At 32.0% G+C, this 27,584-nt stretch overlaps 2 protein-coding genes across 2 annotated transcripts in view; one reads left to right on the forward strand and one right to left on the reverse strand.

Annotated features, from left to right (window-relative positions):
- Positions 1-27,584, reverse strand: part of LOC105196460 (synaptotagmin-10) — a 35,517-nt gene that overhangs the window by 4,580 nt on the left and 3,353 nt on the right. Inside the window, exons 2-4 of the mRNA XM_011162408.3 lie at positions 1,244-1,500; positions 984-1,145; positions 579-710 (exon numbers count right to left, since the gene is read on the reverse strand). Coding sequence (XP_011160710.2) covers positions 579-710; positions 984-1,145; positions 1,244-1,500 — 551 coding nt within the window. The remainder of the gene's footprint in view (positions 1-578; positions 711-983; positions 1,146-1,243; positions 1,501-27,584) is intronic.
- Positions 15,462-26,867, forward strand: LOC105196459 (adenylate kinase 7). The gene is made up of 4 exons (XM_039459676.1): positions 15,462-15,879; positions 16,556-16,695; positions 18,380-18,538; positions 26,072-26,867. The coding sequence occupies exons 1-4, from the start codon at positions 15,774-15,776 to the stop codon at positions 26,405-26,407; spliced, it is 741 nt and encodes a 246-aa protein (XP_039315610.1). The 5' UTR covers positions 15,462-15,773; the 3' UTR covers positions 26,408-26,867.

Below are 27,584 nucleotides of genomic sequence, written 5' to 3' on the forward strand. Positions count from 1 at the left end.
TCAGAAATTTTATGTCAAAATGTAAATGGAGCATAAAAACCGATAATATATCTTGTTTTTTAAATTTATCTGTAAAGCGTGGTTTTGCTGGGTATAATTGATCTTAATGCACATGAATACGCTGCATACGCTAATAGCTTAATATAGCTGCCATTACCTAATCTACACGTTACCACGGTTAATTCTGGTATAGAAGAGAATATATGTCCGTCATAAATGCAATATTGTGATACTACATTATCATTATTCAATATCTCACGTGCTGAATATAATCCAGGTGGGTATACATATATTCAGCTAGCACAAATGCAGTTTTAAATGCAAACTCATTTATTCACCCAGGGGACGCGTTATTTTCCAGTCCAGGAAGATTTCATATCTCATTTGTACAACTATGGATTTGTGTCGTTTAATACTTTTATTTGAATATTTTGTTGATCGTAATCTTTTCTATCGTGTTACACAGTGTTAAAAAGAATTTTTGAATCATATAATTTACAATATATGTTATCAATCGTCTGGTCTCATATAACCAACATTTGTGACAGATCAGAAAAAAAATATTGCGCGATACTTACTTTGACAATAAGACCTTCGATTTCCTTGTCGTAGCGAAGAGCAAAATGTAATTTTCCAGCATATTCCATTTCTGATGGACTGGAGCTTTCCGCGCTCTCTTGCCTCATGAGTTCTTTTTTATACAGCTCCGGCTGCACAGTTTTAACGTATTCATATTAATATTACATCTTGTAAGTTTAATAAAAATATATAATCTTAATCGTGCGTTTACATAGTATCGATCAATTAACGTGAAACGAGATAACTGAAAATAAATCGGAAAACCGGAATATGTAGAACTCTATATGCGTTACATGATAAGCTTGTTTCAAAGAGAATCAAATGACATTGCGTCGTTGTTTGCATTTCAACGTCCATTCAACGTCATAACAAATACTACGGATATCGAAACATCGTCTAAATACCCTGATAAGGCCAAGGCTGGAATCGCTGCGATTTTCGAAGCTGCAAACGCTGAATTTAATGTTAGGCAGGTCAAGCCGGTGCGATAATTGACGTTGGAAGCTTTGATGTCTCAAGCTTTGATGTCTCATTGGCACGATGGGTAAAGTGGTTTGACGCAATACCTAGTAAAATGTTAACGTTAAAACAACAGCACAGAATTTTACTTTAGCGTCTACTAGTTTGAATTCTATTCTTATTAATGTAAATTTGCCAGCAATACCTTCTTATTGTCCTTCTGTTCTTGAATGTATTCGTGAGTAATCGGTTTCGATTGGAGGTCCGGGAGAGAGTGACTGATGCGAATTGCATTTTGTTGAATCTGATCGTTCTCTGTATCCTCGGTATTCTCGTGTCGAGTCACGCTCATCAACCATCGCCAAGTGGAAGAGCATTGGAAGCTCACCGCCGCCAAGAGAACCAAACCAACTAGGGTCACCCCTGCTGCTATTAGGAGTTGATAAGGGAAGTTCCATTCTTCTGAAAAGACAAGTGTTCGTTGCTGATAATTTATTGCAAGCGAATAAGCATTAGAAATGTAGGCACAGACATAAAGCCAGTATTCATAGTCGATTCTTATTTTGAGACGGTCTTAAGCAATGTCTTAAAATGCTAATACGGTTCTCTGATTGGCTGATGACATCTTAAGATGGTACTTAAGATAGCCTTAAATATAAGAATCGACTATGAATACCAGGCATAACCACCAGGTGTAGATGTAACAAGAAGATATACAAACATGACAGAATAAAATAATTTTTTTATTTGATCTCTTCTCTTGCTTTTTGGAATTTCCAGAGAATTTTTATTTAAATTCTTCGCTGAATGCCAGATTGCGTAGGCAAACCGTAACGTAGTGAAAGGATCGAATAAAATATTCACAGAAATTCATATTGCCACGGAATGTTACGTTGAACTGTGTAACATGAGTAATGATGAATAAAGAAAATTATATTATATAAGCTAATTGAGTTGGCTGATAATTTTAAAACGTTTGTAAAATAGATGAAGCGTTTGAAGAGAAAGCATGACTTTCATTAGGTTTATGCAATAAGAAGAAAAGGATGCGCTGATGGGAAAAGCCCTTTAAATAAATTGCGCGCGCGTATATGTATCTGTGTTTGCGGGGAATACATACGTCATCGTGCATATCCCACGGCAAAGAGAATGGTATCCTTGGTTTGAGGCAAACGAAGAGATGTACGCCAACGCTTCGAGCTTTTCGTTCTCGTTTATATCGAGAACAATGCGTGTCTTGCTAATGACAGAAATATCTCTGTGTTTTTGTTCTAACGTTGACGCGGAATAAATTATCAGATGCGTATAAGTATTATATACGACGCACTTCCTTCCGATATATTTCACAGTCTGTTCTGAGATCAAATCATGCTCGAGAATTATCAAGAGAATGTACATACTGCAAAAATATATTTCTGCGCGGAAAAGACGGTTTTGTAAAAATATCTAAAAATTTAGCTGCACACAGATGTAAAAATAATTTTGCTGGATCAAAGTAATTACGTGGGATGTTCAAACTGGTTGCTGAAACTGTCAAAACTTTTTGCAGCATTGCTCGTAATGCTTGAACGTTCTTCGTAATTATTTTGGCGGTTCAACAAAATTATTTTTAAACTTGCTATATCCAGTTAATTTTTTAGATACTTTGCAGTATATTTAATATAAAAAATATTATCAAGATTTGCTTTAACTGAAAAAGTCTTATTTCTCTTTTTGTTTTTTTGTGTTCACACATATCAGTGAAATTTTACTTATTTACACTTGATTGATTTCTCGCTTTCTATTTTGAGAGATAAATTGTTGTTCAAATCTTACTTTTGATTTTTTAAGAAGCAAGAAAGAAGAATTAAGAAAGAAGTCTTAAGTATGATTTGGCCTAAAAGAATTTTCTTTTTAAGCTCGTTATATCACATCTGCTCTTATCGGTAAAAAAGCGTTATCGGAGAAGATTATTTTGTAGAAATGACTCATCGTCAAGAACAGTTGGAAATGTTACTACACTATGTGGGAAATAATAGGAAATCGATGGACGATTGGTCGCACGGTGCTTTTGATCAACTAAATTGCGCATGTACGAGACAGAGCGCATATTACCGCTTTTCTGCCCTTTTTGTTCTTTTTTGCGTTTACATACCACACAACTGTTTAAAAAAAGGGAATGTAAGCACGGCGTGCCTTTTATCTTTGAAAACAATGAAATGAAACCAGCAAACAAAACCAGGGTGTATGAGGGTTTTTTTGCTCGCTGCCACTTGCAACGGGTAAATGAAATGGAATCGTGACGAACAAGAGTAGCGCGTAGGTGGTTTATTGTTACGTTGTAAAGTTTTCACCTGTTATTACGATAGTAGATACATGTCTCGCGCCGAGTTAACTTTTGCCCGCGTGGCACTCCATTTAATCATATACGCGTGTAAAATCGAGTCACGATTCAGCACAGCAGTTTTTCCACTCAAATAACGAATCAGAAGAGGCATAAAATGTGCCCTGAAAATCTCAATGACGACACAAATAATTGACGACAAGAGAATCATTCTATATATGGTAAATAACTTTGACCTTCTGCACTCCGTAATCCATTTTCCATGTTTCGCGAATTTCGCATTTTACTGCTCTAACAAACGGTACCCCAAAACACATTTTTTTTTTATTCTTTTCCTTTTTAGAAGCCGTCCATTATTGTACAAGGTACATTGATAGGGAAATTAGAAACGCTTTTGACGGCGTTGAAATCAAATGTCACCATAAGTCAATACACGTCGAACGTGCTTTCCTCATGCTATATGTATTTACGTTGCGAGTAAAAGTTTATGAGACGAGAATTCGTAAAGTTTTCAACACAGAGTACGATTTACGAGATACTTCTTTTCGTAAACACTGTGCCGAGTCGCAGCATGTATACGGCAGAGTGATTGATGAGCTTTAGTGAATTACAGGGTCGCTGCCATCACAAGACTTCTAATATTTGTCGCCGATAATAACTAAGTTTCGTTTCCACGACATTTCTCAAGAGACTTTTCTCGTTCCAATAACTGCCCCCAGATAACATGTACATGATAAATAAATTATGCCGGTATTTTCAATTCTCGAAATTAAAAGCGTAATCTATATTAGTATCATTGATATTAACGTATAATTAGTCGCGTGCATTGTTATGCAAAAAAAAATTATTGACCATTAATCTATCTCCTTGTAATATTAATCTAACGATCAATGTTATGCCAGATATTCGGTCGTTGAGGTGCATAATACTGAACAAACAGTAACCGAAAACTTATTTTTTCTTAATTTTTCAACCTGTTATTTATTAAAGAGTTTCCAACATAATTATTTTTTAATATCTGGACTAATGTGTATACATTTTAACAAAATGTACTTTTCATATATTGCATTCTATTTTAATATATCTTGATTATCTACTTATTTCATTATTTATTAAATTATTTATTTAAACAAATTGAATAATATTGATTTAATAATAAATTGATAAATGCGAAACCGCAACATTTTATTACCGTCGTTATGAAGGTATAATTAACTGAAATAATTTGTCGCTTGTGTTGGTATGGAATACCACTGAAACACTGTTAGCCTTGTAATATTAATCTGTCAATCAATCTTATGGAATCGGAAATTTGGTCTTTGAGACAATTTGGGTAAGCAATAACTGAAAACGACCTATCCTATTTTTCCAACCTGTTGTCGTTTAATCGAGTTTCCATATATGAGTGATATATTTGCCGTTCCGTCAAAACATGTCAATATCTTTTTACGTTTATTGCGCTTTTTTATCTTCCGTATGACGTTCGCTACCCATGACCCTTTTCCTTGTACGTACAACTTGAATAGTCTTTTGCGTGCTATATCAGGATGCTCCTACAAGGCCAGTGGGGATTTCGCATCCTTTGTCCATGTGTTTCCACCATTAATCTCTTGTTATAAAGAATACATAATCTTAAGGATTATTGTTTTATATTAATATATTATCAATGTACATTATAATGCACATTATAGTGCATGTTTTAATAATGAATTTGTCTTAGAAAAAATATCGCCGAATATATTTCGTCAAATATTGTGGTGACCTTGACCTTTTTCTTCTTCACCCTCTCTGATCTACATTTTATTTTGTTAAATCTCACCAACTCCCCCTGGCTTTCCCTCTATCGGTTTGTAAAAAATCCGTCGTAAAATTTCTTGTTTTCGAAATTTTGAACTGTTTGATCTTTATTTTCGTGTTCCATCTTTACACTAATGGAACCGAAATATATTAACTTTATTTGCTAAAGCTGCTCATTAATGTATTACTTATATATACAATTTATATTTCATGATAGTATTCAAAAGAAGATTCTGTTTATCATTTTATGTGCTATGTACAGAGAAAAACATTTTAAGCGTTCAAAGTTCATGGATATATACAAATATAAATTTTATTGTGATGATATTTATGATTTTATAATTAGAATTCTCTGTCCCAGATTTTATTCCGAATTCATAAATTGTTTAAAATGCTCGCGTGTTTTATTTGACAGCTTAATCTCGGCATAAGCAGTATATACATTTTATTCTCGACAAACATTTTGAGACATTAAAATTAGAAGCGGATGTATCCAAATATAAATTATGTGTGTTATAACATTGTTATTTATAACAGCATAAGTAAAATTCTGTTTTCGATTTTATCCTAAAAATATAAATCATTTCAAGTAAGCTTGGTTTATTTGATGGCCTAAGCTCGGTGTTAGTAGCAGCTACTTTTTTTCCCTGCTGCTTGTGATTTCAATTTTCACGAATAGCTTTTCTCAAAGGGGTTGTTTTAGAACTAGGAACACGCGCGAGTTTTTTTTCTTTCGTTTCAAAGAATCGGCACAATTTTTACATTTTTTTTGCACACCTCTTTAACATAATCTTCGAACGTATAATCTTTATATCATGTTTAGTAATTCCATTACAAATAAATCGAATAATTATGCGCAATGTCTGAACTAATTTACCTTGAAGTTAATAATTCAAAGTATTAATTATTTCTACTAAAATATTTCTCTCATTGTTACACAGTTATATTGTTATAGATATATGCAAGGTATCCCACGTTCTCCTTTTTTTTCTTGCTTATTCATTTATTCTTGAATTTCAAATTAAACCTAAATAGAAATGAGAACAAGTACATTAGCAGACACAAGACATTACAAGCAGTATAATTAAAATTTAAGTATTAATAAATACATTAATTTATATTATACGTAATTATACACGTTAAGAACATATTAATAATTTCTTTATTAATTATTACAACACAGCATTATTATTATTTTACTTATAATGCACGATTTGCAGTATAATGCGTCTAAAATATTTGTATAGTTTTTATATACACTCTGTATATTTTATATATATATATATATATATATATATATATATATATATATATGTATATGTATATATCGAATTGAAGTTGCAAATCCAACAATTCAGAAATGTCGATAGCAAAATATTTCGCAGCTCACATAACTTCGCATATCAAAATATCGTTTATTTGTGATACAATGATTACATGTCACGTGTGTTTATTTAACAAATATGGATAGTAAACCAAATAAATCAATAACTGAACTAACAAATGCTGCGGATACTTTTGACAATCTGCTCGGCTTTGAGGCGGCTCAGAAACGACAAGATAGTAATTTGTCAACTAAAAATGTGGAACCGCATTTTAAGCCTTGGCGTATTTTTATCAATCACATTGACAGCTATCATGGAAAGATATTAACTGATGTATGTATCATTTATAATAAATTTTATATATATACATATTTATTTATTTTTAATATTTGGTACAAAAAAGTTTAGTTGTCACATTTGTCAAATAAAATGATAAAATTTCGACAAAATGAAAAAGAGTTATAAATCTCAGTGCACTCTTTTTTTCATTTAAAAAATATTTTTTAATTTTTTTTTTTTTTAATTTCATTTTTTACTTTAATGCATAAATTAATGGAAAAATGACAAATCTTTTGTATTAATCAATTACAAACGTAGATGTATTAGAAAATGGTTTAGATAAAAATTATAAGTTTGTGTGTATGTGTGTGTTCTTCATCATTATTATTTTAACATCATAATTCTATTTTGTTATATATTTTTGCCATTGCTTCCGGCAATGTAAATTTGCATAATGAAGAGAAATTTTATGTAGACGCATTTTATGTAGACGATATTAAAACAATACATGTTATTAAAAAAAATACAATTGTTAATAATAAATAGCACTAAATAAATTATTAAGAAAAAAGCAAAAAGTGTAATAATTTAAATATTACAACAATGATATTTTTAATAATTTTAAAAGGAATTTAATTACACAATTAAATTATGCAATAAATTGTACATTTCCATTTCACTTTGAATCATGAAAATATCACTATAAAATTGCTTTCGAAAACATGACAATTAGAGGATACTTGACGCTGAAAGCTATGATTCAATCAAAGGCTTGTAAATATGGAAACTTTTGATTCAAATACCATGTGTATTATTTGAACTGCATTAGTGCGCAATAATCAATAGAAGAAAATGAAAGTTTTCCAACTTTTCTTTTTTAATCATGTCGATTAAAGCAATCGTAACTAACTGTAAGAATTAATCGTTTTATATCACTTTTCACAAGGTATAAAAATGATATCAGAAGTAGGTCATCATTATTACTTTTGCAGTTATTCTCGAGGGTTTCTCTCGTAACAGTTTGGTTTATTATTTTTAACCGTTGTACTATAGCTTAGAAAACAAATATTTCTGTTTACAGTTCAGTAATTAAAACTAACATTACAATATATATCGACAAACTGCTTTGTTTCATAATAAAAAATTTTAAATAAAAGATGCACACTGACGCAAACAAAAAACTTTTCAAAGGCACGTTGTATAAAGTAGATTTTAAACCGACTCGATATAATTACGTAATATCTTTTTATTTATATTTCTTATTAAATATGCAACGGCAATATTGTTCTTTTTCCACTGTAAAATCTTTGTAAAATTTGATTTAATGTATAAGATACTTTCTTTATGTTTATAAATGTTTTCTAACAAGATAATCTTGAAGAAAAAAAGCAGTGCATATATATTTATAGCAACGTAAATAAAAATTCAAACGACTTTCAGATGTAATTTTAGATTACGTTATTATTAAATTGTAATATATAATAAATAACAAAATTTGTATAATTAATATATTGTATTCAAATTCATTTAATTAAAAATGTTTAGGTGTTATTGAATACTATCTACATTGATCCGCTAAGTATAAATATTCCGCCGCACAGTGAAGATGAATTCGAGGACGAAGGCGACCAGTATGTAAAAGGAAATGAAAGAGAGAAAAGAAAGTGGCTGGACAAGAGCGCAGAAGTTCCAAGAAAATATGAAGTGATTGGTACAGTTCTGGATAGCAAGGTAATATTTTTATGTTTTACGAAAGTTCATGGTCCCTCGAGCTTGATAACAAGGATTTCTCAGTATTTTGAAATTAACGAGTACGCTTTTATCGGATGCTTTTCTCATGTAGATTTCTACATGGATTTTTATTTCAAGCGTTTTTATAACACTTGAGAGATCTGAAACTTAGTATTAAGAATTAAAAAGAATAGTAACGTTTGACAATTAAAATAACAAAATAAAAATAAACAAGAGTCAAACCACGGAAATTTAAAAAATAGGATATTTTAGGTACGTGCGGGGGAGACGCTATTAGCGCTATTTGCATAATTTTATCCTTGTTTTACATCTAATAAATATTAAAATAGAATAAAAGTAGCGCTAATAGCGTCTCCTCAAACTCATTCCTTCTGAGTTTTTTGATATCTGCCATATTAAATCTGTTATTTTGAATTTGTTAGTTTTGTCATCGGATTTATATTCAGTGATCTTTAAATTTAAATAAGCGTAATTGAAAGCTAGCGAATTATTAATGACCTGATGAGCCAGCTTTTCCGTAATTTATCCCATATATAATCATGAATATCTTATTAATCATACCAAAATTCCTTTTGAGGGCTGAAAGTTTTGATAACATAGTTAATTTTGATTGCAATCCAACTTCTCTAGCGCGTCACATGTCGTTATAATATGAAATACATAAATTTGTAATTCTTTTTTGCATTTTAATTGCAAATTTCTGAAAATTGTGACGTGATGGAGCAATCTGGACAACAACTTTGTATTCAGCACCCAAAAAATTAGAAGAAACAGCTAGTTTCATTTTAATATTTAAAAAAAAAGCATTTTTTTATGCCTCGGTGTAATTAATTAAGATAAGAATGAATGCATAAAGCAAAGAAATTCGCAAGAAAACGGTTAAATTTGTTAGCACATAATAGGAGTTAATTTTTATTGTTGCGCAACAGTATTCGTGTCCAGAGGACGTGACGGTAATTCACTCGGACGAGAAAGACCGTTTTTTATCTGAGTTGATTATCTGTGGTGTCATTATCTACGATATTACGCAGGAACCAAACCAAATCAAGGAAGCATGTTGGGCCTTGAAAGGTAAATCAATACAAATACTTTGCTTACATCTTAATGTAAATGTATTGTTTTCAATTTAAGACTGTAGGACAAGAAGTAATTTTTAGTAAATAAAACATTGCTTTTCTGTTGTAAAGAAGTTTTTATAATTTACGTTAATATTTTTCGTTAAATAAAGAATCAGGATTTCTCATGTTTATGTTGAAATTTTTTTTTTACAAACTTGTAAGACGCAGAGCTTGAAAATGAAAAATTTTCCTTTTAATTAATAATTAAGATAAGGATGATGTAATTTCATTATCTTTTATAATGTTTACTATACATTTACCGAGAGCAGAGAAAAGAAAATGCTAAAATATTAATTATATTCAATTGTGTGTTTTGTTAGTAAAATATATTTCATGTAAATACTTTTTTTAATAGAAATACATGATGTGGAAAAATTTTGTTGTATTTTGTTGTATAATATGAACATTCGATGAAGCAACCTATTTAATTAAATCGCGAAATTAGTAGGAATTATAAGCATTTGTACACAGTTTAAATTTTAATTTTCTATTATGTTAGAAGATAAATATAACGAAGTACCTATATCCAGCTACCTTATAGTTTAAATAATAAAGAAGCTGCTTCAGCCATTATTAAAAAGTACAAGACTGGCTTCTAAAATTTACGACCGTGTAGAACTCTTATCGACACAGTAAGTACAATCTCTTCTATTTCTAGAAATTGTTTGTCTGCTGGAAAATATGGAGAAAAAATCACCGAAAGCTTTTCAAAGAGAGGAACCAACGCGACATTTTATTTTGATTTCCACTATAATGACGTGGGCTCTTACGAAGCCATTAAATCCAGCTGATCCAGATTTACCGTTCACGGAAGCAGATTATCGAAAACGAAAGCCTCATCCGAATTACAAGGAACACATTCAATGCGAGAGAGAGGTTGTGGCAGTGAAGAAGATCGCTAATTTAAAGAGCAAATTGAAAACTCTGGTTATTTGCTGTGGCATCACGTATGGTGAGGAGGAAGGTCCGCTTCATTATCTTTTCAAAATGGCGTGGCAAAACGCGCCCTTCTTACCGATGTTTGGCAAAGGATGGAACAGAATACCTTTGTTATACGTTCGTGACTTGGCCACGTAAGTCTGTTAATAAAAAAAAAAGAACATTTATCTCGTTCAAGAAATTGTAATATTAATATTCGTTTTCTACTTGAAAAATGAAAGACACGTTAAAGATTAAAATACGTTTTGAAATATACATACAAGAAATTCTTATACAAGAAATTCAATTTGCAGTACGAAATAATATTTATAATATTTATAACTTTATCTTATATTATCTTTAATATTAAATATCGTATTACTATACACATTTGCAACACGCAATAAAAAATTTATTACATTATAATGTCTTTATTAACTTTATTTTTTCATATTTGTCATCATAAATATAATTTTATAAATTTATATATATATATGATATTCTTTACTGAGAACTGACATTATTATAATTGATATTATTACGAAAATAATGACAACAACAAAAATAAAAACCAAATAGTTTATATTGTGTGCGTATATTTGTGTTAAATATTATATTATGTTATTAATATTAAATGTCTGGTGTTAAATATTATCGATAGATATTATGATTTTAAAATATTTCATGTGATCTCTAAACAAATTTAATAACCTTATAAACTTAAATTTAAAAAAATAAATAATTAATAATTAAAAAAATATTTAATATTTAAATATTCTATATTTTGATATGCCATTGTAAGATGTTGGCGTAAGCTTATTGGAACACGCTGGAGTTCTAATTGTCTGGTTAACCAAATCCGTTTACCGTTACAAGTAATTTGATTTTCAGAACGGTATCCTCGGTGCTGCAAAATTGGCCTCCGATGCGGTACATTGTGGCGGTAGAACAGGAATTAATCTCTCAAAATACGATCATTAAGGTACGAGTCTCTTCGTTTATATTGACTAACTCTGCTAAATACTACAAATATTGCACCAACTATATTTTCTGCTTTTTTTCTGGTTTTATAAAAAAAATATAAAATTAATATTATAATAAGGTACAATGATAGTAAGAAAGCCTTCATCGGTCGTAGCTAGGTCTTAGTGCTTTTATTTTTATTTATATGATTTTATATACTTTTATATACTATTTTATAATTTTCGGTCATAACACAGCATGTCGAATAAGAATTAATAATATCACTATCTATATTAAATTAATTAATTTAATATAATACTTGATGTTGATTTGCATCTATATACCCATTCCCCCCCATTGAGATTAATTATATATGCATAAAAAAACACAGAAGAATGTAGAAATGCTATTGTCATAATCTTTATCGCATTATTTTTTTTAGCATAAACACATGTTGACCTTAATTATTCAAAATGGGGGTTGATTTCAATAATCCGCTTTATATTCCGTTTACTCGAACAAACCAGTTTTTGAAACATTCCTCGTCCCACTTGCACAAACTGGTTTATACGAGTGATGCAGAGGAAAGAATCAAATACTTAGAGTCAATTTTAACAAGTTCGTCGAAAGATAGCAAATATTAACTCTCTTTACCATAATTTACGGATATTTTGCTTTATTGTGAGGATTTGCGTATAAACTGTTTCTATTTTCTAAGCCTTTAAGAACAAAATGAAAACGTACTAATACCTTTTCAGCATTATTCTCTTTCTTCTCTACACAATATTATAAACTTTAAAAATAAATTTTCAAGAAATTCCAAAACAAGGTAAAAAATTTAGAAATTAATTTGTACCACGATACATAAAGTATTTTTAACTTCTCGCTAATATCCTTGTAAACAGAGGATCAGTCGGGGCTTAACTACTGGCAGCGTAAAAAACGTATCGAAGGAGGATGCGCTTTCACTGCCGGAAGTTTCCCAGCAAATATACGATCAGATGACAGTGGATTTAAACATCGATCCCGTGTACGTCGTCGATCGGATACGCTGGCACTTTGACGTGCCATTCCGCGATGTAGTAGACATAATCATAAAGGAATATAAAACAGCGCGAAATTTACGTCCAGTAAAAATAATCGTTCTTGGTCCGCCGGCATCTGGGAAAACACGGATCGCTCGATACCTCGCGGATCATTACGGAATACATTACATTCACGTGAAAACACTGATCTCTGACGCGATCAAGAAATTGGTGAGTGCTCGGTTTGTTTGCGGAAAAGCAAATTGTGTGCTATTAATACGCATTTTGTGCGTAACAATTAGCAATAAAATCAGCAATCGCGATTCTAAGATCGACGACATTGAAGCTGCTGAAGCAGGTACAGGACGACGAGATGACCCGAGAGATACTGCAGAAAGCGCTGATGGCGACGAGGATAAAAGGATTCAAGAAGAAGAGGTAGAAGACAAAAAAGATGCTACTGCGAGCCTAGCAAAGTTGCAAGAACAGCTCGACGAGATCCGGTCAAACATGGCAGCGAATAACGGCCGTCTCGACGATACCGTCTTGAATAAGTGATTAAATATTGACGCGTTTTACAAAATTATTTCTGTCGTTCTCGCTCGGGCTCGGTGTCGCAAGTTCTCGCGTATATTCGGAATTTGGAAAGCACTGATGCTCACATCGCGCGTCAGCTTCATATCCTGCGTCGCGGTGCTTGTAATAACATTGACGCCGTAACGTTATCTGATTTACCGTGTAACGGGGTAACAACGTAGTTAACGTTAAAAGGTAGAATGAGATATCCTTTCTGTGCGAAAAAGCTAATTGCATGAAAGCCGAGCGCGCTTACACGCTCTATATGGTTTACGTTCCATTCGAATCGATACATCGGCGATGCGCATAAGCGATAAACGAAATGTAATCCGTAGTAAATGAGCATGCACATCTTGTATGCTTTTTTTTCAACATTTTTTCTGGAGCCCGTCAAACTGGCGAAATATACGAGGCTTTTCATGTCTTATATAAGATGCGTGTGACGTTATTTCTTTGAACGTTAGCTTCTTGGCAGATAAGTTACATGACGTGTACATCAAAGTTTCGACGCAAACACAACACCGCAGAATAAATTTCATTATACGCCGCGGGTTATGAACCTCGCTTCACCAACTCTGTAGCCTGGATTCAAGAAAATGTTTTTGTTGAAAGCAATATTTGAATTGTCGATCTAGAAAAAATATTTACATACAGATTAAAATTTTAAATATTAAATTCTCTGCAGATAAATTAAAAAGCACAAATTTTAATGAGGTATGAAATTTTATCTGTCTTGAAATTAAATGAATTAATATTATTCCAAGTGGGAATAGAATATAGTAATTAAACCAGTATTGAATCCTAACGAGGATATCGATTTTGTATTGAAAAAAAATTTCACGTTTCACTACATGCCTTGTAGCAAAATATGCATTAAAATAATAATATTATGGTACTAGAATATGTAGAATGGTTCAGTATACTGTCGATAGATTTTCAATATCATTTTCGTACTGAAATTGAAAAATTTTCTCCCAGCAAAGCAGTATGGAGACCGTGGCAGAGGGGCGCGAGGCTAAACTCTCTCCCGTAAGAAAAACATCGCGTAGTGCATTATAAGTAGTTCAACTGTGTAAGACTCGATCCCTTCTCCCTCGTGTTATAACGAACTCCCAGTATCTCTAAACTAGAGAACCGTTATAATATTGAGAATCAGTATCGGTTTTGGCACAGTTATTACTGTTGTAGTATTAAGAATCAATATCAATATTTGCTACTGTTCGCAATATGGAGAATCGGTATCGATTTTTGGTACAGTATTATATTAGCGTTTCAGAGTATTAAAAATCAGTATTGATATTTGGTACTGTTGCAATATAGAGAATCGGTATTGAATTTTGGTATATTTACTATTAGAAAAGAGAGAGACTATAATTCCATATCGTAATAGTATTGCATTTTAAGTCCCATGGCATTGCTATCATCTCAATATTCCGCAAGTACTGTACCAGTATTTGTATCTACAGTAATATCGCTATTCAGTACTAAAAGTTGATACTATATCAGTATCTTATCGATATTTAATTCCCACTTGAGTATGATATAAACAAATAATAATTTTGAATCGTTTGAATAATAATAAAAAATATTAATTAATGTGAAGATTGTTCCTGAGCCGATTGAATTCGAAAGACTGTCTTAATCAAGGGTACGTGATGGATGGCTACCCGAAGACCATTGAACAAGCCAGAAATCTATTTTTGATTAGCGGCAAAAGTTTGGAGGATACCGAGGAGGAATTCGAGAGTGTCGAAGTTAGAAACGTTAAAACGTTGATCCTGCCAGAGTTGATCGTAGTTTTGGAGGCGAGCGATGAGTTTTTGATAGAACGAATTATAAATCGTCCGGAGAGAGAAATACAAAACACGCATTATACGGAGGAGCACATGCTGCGACGCATGAGGGAATACAGGTATTAATCACGTATAAGAGATAAAAAAAAATATATCATGGCTCGAAGGTATCTACGCTCATAAAAAGCACCATGGCTTATTCATATCGTGACAGCTTTGACGGAAGAATCGATATTGAAGCTAGCTTCCAATCCCGACGCAAATAGGATTGGAAAGCGCATGGATAAAGATCGATTGCATGCGGGATAAAACGCAACAACTGAGAAAATCAAGTATATTGTGGCAGTTAAAATAATGCGACAATTAAGTTATTTTACGCTCCATTGCACAACTCAAAACACAACTTGCCCGAGTAATTTTAATTCGATTAAAGAATTTTCTCAGTTCAGCGCTTTTTACGTCATATGTATTAATAAGAGCTCCTGTGTATTTAAATTTTTTTGCATTTAAATAACATTTAATATTTACATTTAAATTACATTTAAATAATACACATTATTATCAGTGCAAACTGTACTTTTTTTTCCATTGTGTATCTGTCGAACAAATATGTAAAATTAAACAAATACAGTTTGTATAAATAACTTATCCAGTTCGCACTGATAATTATTTGAATGTAACTATATATATATATATATAAAATACTATATAATATAATGTAATACAATGTAATACAATATTATATTATATTGTATTATATTGTATTATATATACACAAGTTACACAACACGAATGCATCGGATCTCGAATGATATTCTAGGGAGAGAAATACGGACGATAACACCCCTCTACAATTATTCGACGAAATGGAAATCCACCCACTCGTCATCTCTGTGGAAGCTGACACTTGTCCGGATATGTTCCCTACGATTTATCGGTGCCTGGAAAAACTCGGGAAACCAAGGAATTACGGTGCACAATAATTTATACTCTCTCTCTCCCACGATTTAATGCCATCTCAAACTTTTTTTTTATACTTTACGCATCAATGTCTTCTATCCGTTTCCAATATCGTTGCGCACGTTTAGTTACCTTACGCCCGTTATTCCTCCTATTTCTAAACTGACGAAAGGATAAATACCACGGAATGATGTCTTCCATTGTTCGCAGTAACATTTATTAAAGGGGGATTTATTCTCTAATAAAGCCGTTGAATATCACGAGATTGAAAACTTCCTTCAAAGTTAGTCAAGTAATAATTTCTGGAACAGTGGTCTTAATTTTTAATATGCTTGTATTTCTCATTGGCTAAAGGTCAGTCCTTTCGCCGCTGGTCAATCTTACAATTAGTTTGTTTTTTCTTTGTTTGTAATTATATATACAATCTCCAAAGGAAAAGACAGAATATCCAGTTATGTTCAATTAGCGTTAACCGACATCGAGAAATGCTATCGATTCTTGTACCAATTAATAAAGTATCTAAGTTATTTTTATTGATTTAATTAGCAACAGCAAAAGAACGTAATTAGAGATTTTTTATTAAATTTATTCTTGTTCAGATCATTATGTTACTTTTCTGTAATTTTATGTATCAGATAGTGTTAATCTCCAATAATGTTGAAATACTTTTTTTCGTCTACACATGTAGGGCCAACAGCTGAGGAAATGGAAGTTGCACGGAAACGCGCTGAAGCAGAAACACGAGCGGCTGAAGTTGCAGAAAAATTACGAAAAGAGCGAGAAATTTTGGAACTTAAAAGGCAGCGCGAAGAGAAAATGATGGAATGGGTTCGTATATTCCTTTCTTTCAGTACTCAGAAATCAAATTTTATATCTGTGCAGCTAAAGACATTTTAATTTATTCTTCATCTTCTATAAATATTTATATGTATCCAAGGAAGCATTGAATTAGTATGACATGGGTAGTCAATAAAATAACTCCCAAAATTGTTTACATTAACGTTTTAATATTAGATTTGCCGATGTACCTACATAAATGATTAATTTACGTACAAAGTAAACTCAATTATTCAAATTGCCCAATTATTCTTCAATTGTTTAACCCTCCGTCGGGCGCACGTGATCTCACAGATTCGTGGTAAACGTATTTACGATGAATTAAAAATTTAGATGTTTGAAAATATGTTTACCATCAATCTGTGAGATTACATGCGCCCGACGGAAGGATAAAGTATAAAAGTGTAATAAATCAAATCAATAAACGTGATAAGTCCTGTTTGCAATAATAAATATAATATAATTCACGTGATGCAGTTTGCGCATTATTTTCTTATTTCTTTTTCCTTATACAATTGCAATATAGATGCATGTCCGTTATAAGCGAGCTTTAATCTAGCCAATATAATCACTAGAGCAGTTATCAGGTTTCTGCTTAGCTGGGCGTAATTCTGGAAGCACATATATATGTTCGGTTTTTCTTTCAATCAAATCGCACTATAGCAGAACGCCATGTAGTAAACGCCACATTATTGATCCCGGCAAAATTTATGCTTACATATCGACACGTTACTAACGAGCTAATGTTTTCATTAGATGTTTGCAATGTGCATGTTATATTATTTTGCCGAGCAGCATAAAATTTTCAGATTCAGAAGTTACTTTTAAAGGCGAATTATGGGTAAGCTTGTAAGAAAATCGGGAGATTAAACGAATCACAGGAGTTGAAATATCGGACTTGCAATATTAATCTACTTTTTTCCCACGTATCTGGCAGTTATACGACTAGCGAGGATTAGCCGCGTTGGAAGTTTGAATACTGAACTTTTTTGCATACAGGAGCTTGTGTGCAAGCTGCAGTTTATACATTAGCAACTCAAGTTACTCGCAAATGCAAATGCGTATCGACCACAGTTGGTTGCGCATAAGATGGCTCTTTTGTGCACTAAAAACGAAATGCTGTAATATGAATTCAAACGTAGTTTGATTTAATTAAACATCGAATCACAGGCTGTCATTAATAATACATGTTGATTCAGTTACATCTTATTCAACTATATCTTATTCATTCGACTATGTTTGTTATTTGTTTACATTTTTAATCGTTTTGTTTTATTAATACCGTTATTTAATTAACAAGATATTTTTAATTAAACTGATTCTATTGATTCAACATTTTTTTTCTCTGTATAAATGCAGCATTGTAATTATACAATGATAACGTATTCAGAGCGGAACAAATATCATGACAATTTCTGAAATATTACGTAACGCAAATATTTAAATAGCAAGAAGACCTCTTTTCTCGTGTTAGTCATCGTAAAATACGTATCTTATGATATATCAATCACAGTTCAAATATTTTTCTCGTTATTTTGTCAAATAAAAATGTTATCAAGATTTGCCATTAAAACTGATTGACTACATGGATTCGATTTTTTCGACTATTAACATTATTTACTATTTAATATAGATTGCATAACAAATGAACAAATGACGACATTATCTTTTACAGACGAACTTGATGGACAAATTGAAACAAGAGGAGGAAGAGAGACTTTGCATTTTGGCAGAGCCATTACGGCATTATCTGATGAAATACGTGTTTCCGACGCTGACGGAAGCTCTGATAGAAGTGGCGAAATTACGACCGGAGGATCCAATAGATTTTCTCGTTAGTACACTATTGTTTATTAACTTTTATCAGTCTCGCGGTTTTATTATTATTATCGCGACAATACCATGATGCATTCAATTTATAAAAAATGATGGTAATTTACACTTCCATTATAGACGTCGCCAATTACCGTTTTATCGGTAGTTGAAGTGATAAATTGAAATTGTTTAAGGCAAAAACGTCTCACAGGACATAACAAAATTAAAATACCGCAATAAAACTCGCAATAATGCGCTGCAACAAATAAATTATAGTAAGATTGAGTTTCTTTTCTCTTTGGCAGACAAAATTCCGTCGCGTTTGCACAAAAGATTTCAATGCTATTACTCTTTTATATTTTGTGAAATAAGATTGATATAGGGGCATTCATAATTATTGTTGAGAGAAAAGTTTTTTATTCTCAAATGGAAAAATTCTTAAATCTAGAATAAAATAATTTTAGTGCTGTTCCGTTAATTTGCTGACAGATTTGGATTAGACAATGAAAATTTGTAACGAATCTCATAATATTCTTGATTTAACAACAAATTGATCTGAAAAAAGTTTAAAGAATTTTTTTCTAATAAAATATCACGAAAGCCCACATGGGATCTCACTTCCATAGATACCAAAAATATCTTGTTTAATCCTATCACTAGGATTTGCTTTATGCGTAAACACTGATTATGATGCATTGCATGTGAATCTTTTGCAAGGAGAAAACATTTGTCGTCTATTGCCGAGCTGCGTAGCAATTATATAATTAATCATCGAACGATATAACATCGAATAAATTTATATTCTAAATGTGAGAATATATAAATTGAAATTAATACGTGTGACTCTTGTCTCAAGACAACAAATCAATTTTACTTAATTTGACGGAGGAGGATAGGAATTATAGACCTCATTTTAATATTGCTTTATTTTTATGCGACATAAGGCTGCAATAAGATAAGTCAAAAATACTCTTAGGAACAAATTTAGTTTGTTGTACTGGGAGGAGGAGAGTTCAGGAGTAATTACGTTGAATAACCCGCTTTTAATTCGGTTAAATTCACGGTTCGTTTGGCACCCCTTGCACGACATTATCCCTCGCCAGACGGAAAGATATTAACCTGGGAATATAGTTACCTAATTTCTCTTTAGGTAAACGATCACTTAAGCTGATTTTTATAGTCTAATTAAAAAATCAGCGTTGTTAATCACATATTCTATATTTGATTGTTTATAATTTAATAGTATTTGAGATCATTATACGAGTATATATAGATGGACTCAATATTTTCTAAAAAGAAATAAGAAAAAAGAAAAAATACATATATACGGATTCTCGACTAAAAAAGAGAAAACTACTATGACTAAGCTTTATTTTCTTGTTGAAGAAGTGTAAAAATCACCGCAAGCGATTATTTGCAGGTTAATGCCCGCGTAAATGCAAAACAAATTAAAAAACAGACACAATTGTATCAATCGTTGTTGCAACCGAGACAATGGTGCATGATTCATAATGCATGCTCGAATTTCGCGGCCAACAGTCCCATGGCATTAAATCAATTCGTACCGGAACAACAGGAAAAAATTATATGGCCTTGTATACTATAGAAAGTTTATTGATGAAATTATATAGTTTCTTTTTAATTCAGTATGTACAGATCTAAAATTATGAACCGTAATGTTTTTTTATACGTATAAAATGGAAATTTAACAATCTATGTATAATGGAAATATTACAAGGAACTTTACTTCTTCTACACCTTTAAATTATTTTAAAAAATATTTTGCTATATTTAAAAAATTTATATAATTTTATTAAACAAATATAACGCTATATTAATATATTTAAACAAATACGGAAACACTTGGAGATTAAACAACATCGTGCATAATGTTTATTTTACCAGTTAAATTTTAAATAAATGACTAATAAATGTAAATGAAATTTCAAAGTACTATCCCAAATAATAATTTATGTTTAAGCGACGTTTGAGCAGGAAAAATAATAATTAGCTATATGCAACGAGTGCAATTAGCAGGAGTGAAAGCGTTAAGACACGAATGTGTCTATCAAATAAAATTCCGTTGGGACCTGTTCGGTGTGCGAATGTCCATTCCAAGTCATCGCCAAACTAGGCAATTCCGTTAGATTTTCGACACAGTTCGGCAATCGCCGCGAAAGGAACATTTCACATGTGCGAATGCGAGAACAACTTTCACACTTCAAATCCCGTTCCCGTGGAAATCGATAAGTTGCTGCTCACGATTAGACGCCGTTCCACTCCGGAGCATCGAACCACGAGGAGAATAAGAGCATGACCGTTCTCTTGGCTCTCTGTCGACCATATCGGGACCTTCTATCTATAATTTCGTGATTTCGAGCTTCGTCGGATTCGATCGGTCCGCTATTATGGAGAAACGCAAAGGGCATAGGCAATTTTTTTCACTATCAGCTTCAGTAAGCGTTTTAATTCGTACTATTATTCACGATTGATCTCTTCAAGGATCATACAAATGCAGTACCGTACGCGATTTAAGGTTTATGTCCACACTTTTACGAATTTAGCGATAAACTAAATTTTGTTTTTTTACACACATATTTTGTTACATTTTATGTATGTACTTAATTTTATGTATACTTCAACTATTTCTTTTTTTTTATATTTTGTAAGCAATTTTATATATAAAATTATTTATTAAATTAAAATTATGTTTAATTAGACTGAAATTATTTCATTATTTAAAAGATAAATAAATTCGGGAGTTGTGCATATTACCGATGTTGCCTAATAAGATCAATTCCAACGAAACATTACAATCCACTCTGTAATCTCTTATAGCGAATGACAAGTCTTATCACTCACATCTTCATTTTTCTAATCTTCCATTTTCCCTAATTTTAAAATCGCCTACGTAGGAGAAAGTTCTTGCCCACTTTCAATTCATTATAATGTTTTCCTTTCAGACAGTGATTTTTTTTCATTAAAATCGGTAATAGAAAGTTCTCATTGTATACACATAGTTTCATAAATGGATAGGTGGAACGTGTGTGTGTGTATGTGTGTGTGTGTGTGTCGTAGCGAGACACTAAAGCGACGAAGAGATACACGCAGAGAAGAGAAGAGAAGAGAAGAGAGGCAAAGGAAGGGAAGCAAGAGATAAGAAAAGTCGATAAAGTAAATTCGCGTTATCTTAGATGTTTCCCAATAGATTCGGTATATGTCATATACCATTGTAGCAATATGTCCGAATATCTTTAGAATTCATTATTCAACGATCATTTCAGATATAGTAAGTACGGTCCAGACTGCTATCGATGAACGAGTTTAGGAATAATGTACAGATACGTTAAAACAATCTTCGAAGGTTATTGTTTTTTTATTTTTTATTTTTTTTTGAGAAACGCGCGCATTTACGCACATTTACGAATACTCTCTCTCTTCAGAAACGATCTCTTTCAATGATAAAAGTAATCGAATTTCCTTTATCCGTTTAATGACCTAAGCTTTCAAAACGATTTCATATTCTTCTGCATAATCGTTGATTAAAAATTTACGAGGATGATAGATTTCTAATACATTATTCAAAGAGTATTTCACCAACACTTCGTTTCTTTGAAAACATACAGGGTGTCTCAAAATTAGCAAAGTTTTTTTTATGAGCGAATTCTTTGGAATATTTTAAATCGAAAATTTTAGTACGAAAATGTCGAGGCTATAATGCTTTTTAAATTATAATTTATTAAAGTTATCCAATTGTAGCGCCTAGAATTCACGCGCTTACGCATAGCACATAGCACAGTAATAAGAGTGCTCTTGTACATTGACTGATTTTCTACATATGAACTTAAATTTTTTATATTATGATAAGGAGTCACTTTTAAACTTTGTCTTGTTCATCAGTGATTATTTAATTTAAATTATTCAAAAAGATTAATGTCAACATAATGTTACGAAATATCAAACTATACATAAATCAAACCGTCAAAATTATCAAACGAAGTATGTCGACATACTTTATTTGATAGTTAACTACGACACTAATAATAAATGCCATCATTGAGCGCGCGAATTCTAAGCGCTACAATTGGATAACTTTAATAATCTATAATTCAAAAAGTATTACAGCCTCGACATTTTTGTATTAGGATATTTGACTCAGAATATTTCAAAGAATTTACTCATGAAAAAAAAACCTCTGTTAATTTTGGGACACCCTGTATACTGGAGGGAGAAGTCGGCTATCTGATAAAAATTTTATTATCGTTCTACTTCGATCGATCGTTCAAGTAGCTCGGGCATGCACAGTCTCGAAGAAATTATCATTTATCATTTGATGAGTGTTACGATGCCTCTTCACGCAACGTTGTCACTAGTCACAATCTACGTCTAGGAAATTTTTTTATTATATAAAGTTTCCCGGCGATCTGTAATATCTTTAATAGATTTGTCATTTTTGTAGTTGCTTCGAATTATCGCGGTCTCGACTCAAGATTCAATCGTATTCACTTTGCATAATCTATAATCGATCTACGAAGTGCTTTTAAGTGTCACTCCATATCATTACGAAAAAAAAAGAAAACGTGACTATTAAAATTGCACGTGAAAGTATTGCTTTCTATATATTGGGCTTGTGTACAACAGCTAAATTTTCTGAGCGCATATGCGCTCTCCATTATTACCCGTGTACGCAATACGATAAAACGATCCCTAGCGTCTCTTAGACGTACGTAATGTGATCATTTCTATGCGGACTGCGTTCAAACGAATCGGGATTCTAACGTTGTTTGGGAAATATCGAGGCACGAGCGAGATTGCGAGGTAATAGGACATGATAACGCAACAATAAGCCAGTATCTTTAGACGCTGTTGCATAAGAGCGTTGCGCGGACCAAGTTACAAAGGAAAATTAATAACAAGCTGGTATGCGCGACGTCATGACTATACTAAAATTATACGAATATAATTGCAATGTAACATTTATACAACTGTCAAATGCAAATGTGAGTGATATAATGAACTATTATTTTGCGACTTGCATAGCCTTGCGTCATCATAGCTTTACGTCGCGGCAGACAATTTTGGTGAGAGATTATGAAATAACAAATTAAAAAAAAAGACTTTACTAAAATTACTTATACTTCTGACTTATTTTTAGCTATTTTTTTCTAAGGAGTTGAAGAACTTCACGAAATTATGGAACAAAACCTTTTTTTTACGTTGCGGTAAACGTTTAGGTTTTCCATCTATGTATACACATCTTGTGAAATTCATATTTAAACTCGTGATGATAACGAGGCAACAGTAGATACATCTATTAAAAAGTTATTTTACATCGACGTACCGGGGAAAATTGGATGAAACACATTAAATGTGGCACGTGGATGCTATCGGAGAGAGAAAAGGTATTAAAAGAGAACCGATGGATGTTGCATGAAGAAAAACCGACTAACATCTCTTTATTTAATTTAATATGAAATTAATAACGGTCAATTGTTAATTAATAATACTCAACTGCTAATTACAACCGTTTTTATCGGTAATTCTTAATATTAACTCATTTGCTTAAAAACATTTCCAAGTATTTCGGATTATTTTTGTAATGCGTATTATCATTAACGATATTAGCTATATTCTCATTTGTTAAAGCATTCCGTGGCATACGGGATCGTATCCGTTGTATTGTAAACCCGACGTTATACAGATATTCATGCACACGTAAAATACAGAGACCCTTACCAGTAGAGGTAACTAATTTATTAACAATGACAAACCCCACGCAATCGATATGGGTATTTACGCGTATAACAATTCATTAGTAGTCCCAAACAATAGAGAAAGACTTCATTAAATTTCTATTATTAACTGCCAAATTTCGTGCACCACCAGTTTGATGTAATAATGGGAAACAATGGAATTCTGTCTGAACGTACAGCGCGTTCAATACGTTTCTACAAACAATTACATTTCTATAAACAATTACAAAATAAAATAGTAATGCGCAAAAGTTTCTCGCGTAATATCCCATAAGACTTTAACATTTTACAAACGTCGATCGAGACTTGCCATTTCCGCTTATTGTCGAACGATCCCCGCATTAGGTATTGTTTACAGCAAAAACTATGTAGCAGCATTTATAATAGCCGCATTGTTGTGTCAATCACGGTTGCAGCTAGAAATAAAACAAACGGCGGAGCATTCGCGCGATATACCGGAGAATTGAAACGGTGCGAAGGTAAAGCGATGTGCGTAGGTTGTCCAACGTTGAATCGCGAGAAGGATTCTGATGCAAAAATCAGAACGAAGTAGGACGAATGACATTGAAAGTGAAAGTGGGTCATAATATCAGCTGCAGACGAGGAAAGATGGTGCACGACCTGTTTCTAAACAGATTATGAGGTCAATTCTTATATTCTCGCGTTTTCTCGCGCACGGGTGGAGAATGCAGGAGCAACCTGGTTAATTTTAGAAACTGAAATAGCTGGAGAAAATGTTCCGTACACGTATATTTTTCAATTAAGAAGAAAATTGTGTGGGTTAAAGTATTTTGAAAGATATATGGGACATTTCTCGGTGCATTAAAAAAAATTATGAAAAAGTTACAGATTGCTTTATATTGCGTTTGTAAGCAGTAGAGAAGATTTGACGGTGATTTTCTATCTGGATAAAAAATTATTTTAATAAGAAGTAGATATGTTCCGTACACGCATATTTTTTAATCAAGAAGAAAATTGTGCGGGTTAAAGTATTTTCAAAAATGTACAAGACGTTTCTCGGAACATTAACAAAAATTATGAAAAAATTACAGATTGTTTTATATTGCATTTGAAAGTAGTAGAAAAAATTTAACTCGATAAAAAATTATTTTAATAAAAAGTAGATATGTGCTTTAATGAAAATATAATTAATAATGAAATAATGAAAAAAATCTGAGTTCTTTATTTATTTTAAATATTCAAAATGATTCATGTAAAGTTTTATGTCTGCAATTGAAAGATCAATTCTGTAATGTAAACAAAATTTATTTATTTAATTATAAAAAAATAACTAAGCAGACAATCACAATAAAACTTTGTATAAATCATTTTGAATATTTAAAGTATTTATAAAAATATTTACAAAAAAAATAGAGATGTTTTTTAATGTCGTAAAAAACAATTTAATTTTTAATAACAAATAAAGTAAATAAACTATGAAAATGTGTTATTAAATTAAAATGCATTCTTAGTAATACAACTTTTATATGTGTACAGTTTATTTGAAATGTTAATATTATCACATGTCCAAATTATTATTTACTTTGCAGCGAACGTACTATGTCCAATACATCCTGAAGTTTTTCACTTTCATGTGTAAAGTGCGCTTTGCAATATTTTGTTTTTAATCGACGTTGCGTTGCGCATTATTTCCAAGTTTAATTAATTTATTAAATTTGTTATGAAACATTTTCCATCAATCGAAATATTTGAAATATTCTATTTATTTGTGTACGGGAGACCAAACTCACGGCGCATTTTGTGTCAAGTACTGTGCTGAGAATATTCTCTCGTTTCAGGCCGAATATTTATTTAAAAAGAATCCCGAGGGGAGGATGTTCGAGCCGGATTATACGGAAACAATGAGCATGCTCCTAGACGCTATCGGCCGGCAACAAAACGATGTCCTTCCGATAGGAGGATTGGAGGCTGACGTGGCGCAATTCCTGAAGAGGCAGGATAAATTATCTACCGCGGACAAAATGGAAAAAAGCGAAATGCAGAATGCGGGCGAAGAGGTAGATGCAACATCGATTCTCGAACGGAGCTCTAAGCACGAAAAAATTGATGATTCTGAAAAAGAGGAATTGGATTTCGCTGAACAAACCATCGATGAATTCGGAAGCGAAGCTTAACGAGTTGGTCGAATTATTTTTAAAGTAGATAGTAAGTTACTAATACGTTATTAATATGGTTGTTTGACATTGTGCAAACTAAACGCAAAAATGCAATCGTATCTCAAACGTTCATGATATGTCCTCAATATCAATTATTAATATTTATTTCGCATTAATAATACATTAATTACTTGAATATGTCTCGTTTTAAGATTATGTGAATTTTAAAAGACACTCAATATAAATCAATCCTCTTTGATATTTCAATATCAACTTTTCATGCATAATAACTTTGTTAACTTAACTGTGACGACTTTTTTATGCAAACGTTATTTTTTTTAATCTAATAACGCTGATGCTCATCCGAACGTGACTTTGTCTTTAGACACGTGCAATACAAACTAAATATAACATGACGTACTTAAATAATCTCTTGCCTCTTAATGCATGTATTTTTTTTTTTAAATTAAATTACATATTCGGCACTCAAAAAATAATAAAGTTATTGTAATTTTTCCGTAACTCTCTTCGTTTTATTGTATCGAGTGTGTAATACTCGTTCTATATTTCCAACTCGTATCTGATTTTCAATTCAAGCGCTGATGTTCTTCCGTTGTGCAACAAGCAGACATTTCAAGCTGACCGTTCGAAGCGACGTCGATGAGAGATTTTATCTCTCAGATACGCAAAATGTTTTATATCTCATTCTTTCAAACGCATCAATTACATCGGTACAACAAAGAGTTGAAATCGGATTTGAGTTTAATTTTATAAAATAAATTCGCAAAAAAAACTTAACTGTGTTAGCTTATAAATATCTAAAATTTGTGCACGTGCGATTTCTCGAAAGGATTTCAGCGAGCAAAGTTTACAGTCCTTGACCAAGTAGACTGTGTTTACGGTAAGCTTACACAACTTTAATCACTTCAAAAGTTACCACGGAATATGGTACGATAAAAGTTAGGTTGCTGCATAAAAACTGTCAACGGAAAAAAATTTATCACCAAATTTTTTTTATCAGATAGTTTGATTATCACATTTTAATACAATTTGAGCTATGGTGTTAATACAACGCAAGAAAACGTTGTGTCTCGAACTTACGATAAACGATCGATCATGCCAGACAACTGAGTCATTTTCTGGACTTGAAATCGTGTCCAATTTTCGGCTTGTTACCCTCCGGGTAGCGCTGACA

This window comes from Solenopsis invicta, chromosome 2, assembly GCF_016802725.1.
Source record: "Solenopsis invicta isolate M01_SB chromosome 2, UNIL_Sinv_3.0, whole genome shotgun sequence".
NCBI lineage: Eukaryota > Metazoa > Arthropoda > Insecta > Hymenoptera > Formicidae > Solenopsis > Solenopsis invicta.

Coding starts and splice junctions, on each gene's coding strand:
- LOC105196459 (XM_039459676.1), top strand. CDS start 15,774: ATGGAAATCCACCCACTCGTCATCTCTGTGGAAGCTGACACTTGTCCG. Junction 15,880..16,555: donor CGGGAAACCAAGGAATTACG/GTGCACAATAAT, acceptor CTACACATGTAG/GGCCAACAGCTGAGGAAATG. Junction 16,696..18,379: donor AAGAGAAAATGATGGAATGG/GTTCGTATATTC, acceptor TATCTTTTACAG/ACGAACTTGATGGACAAATT.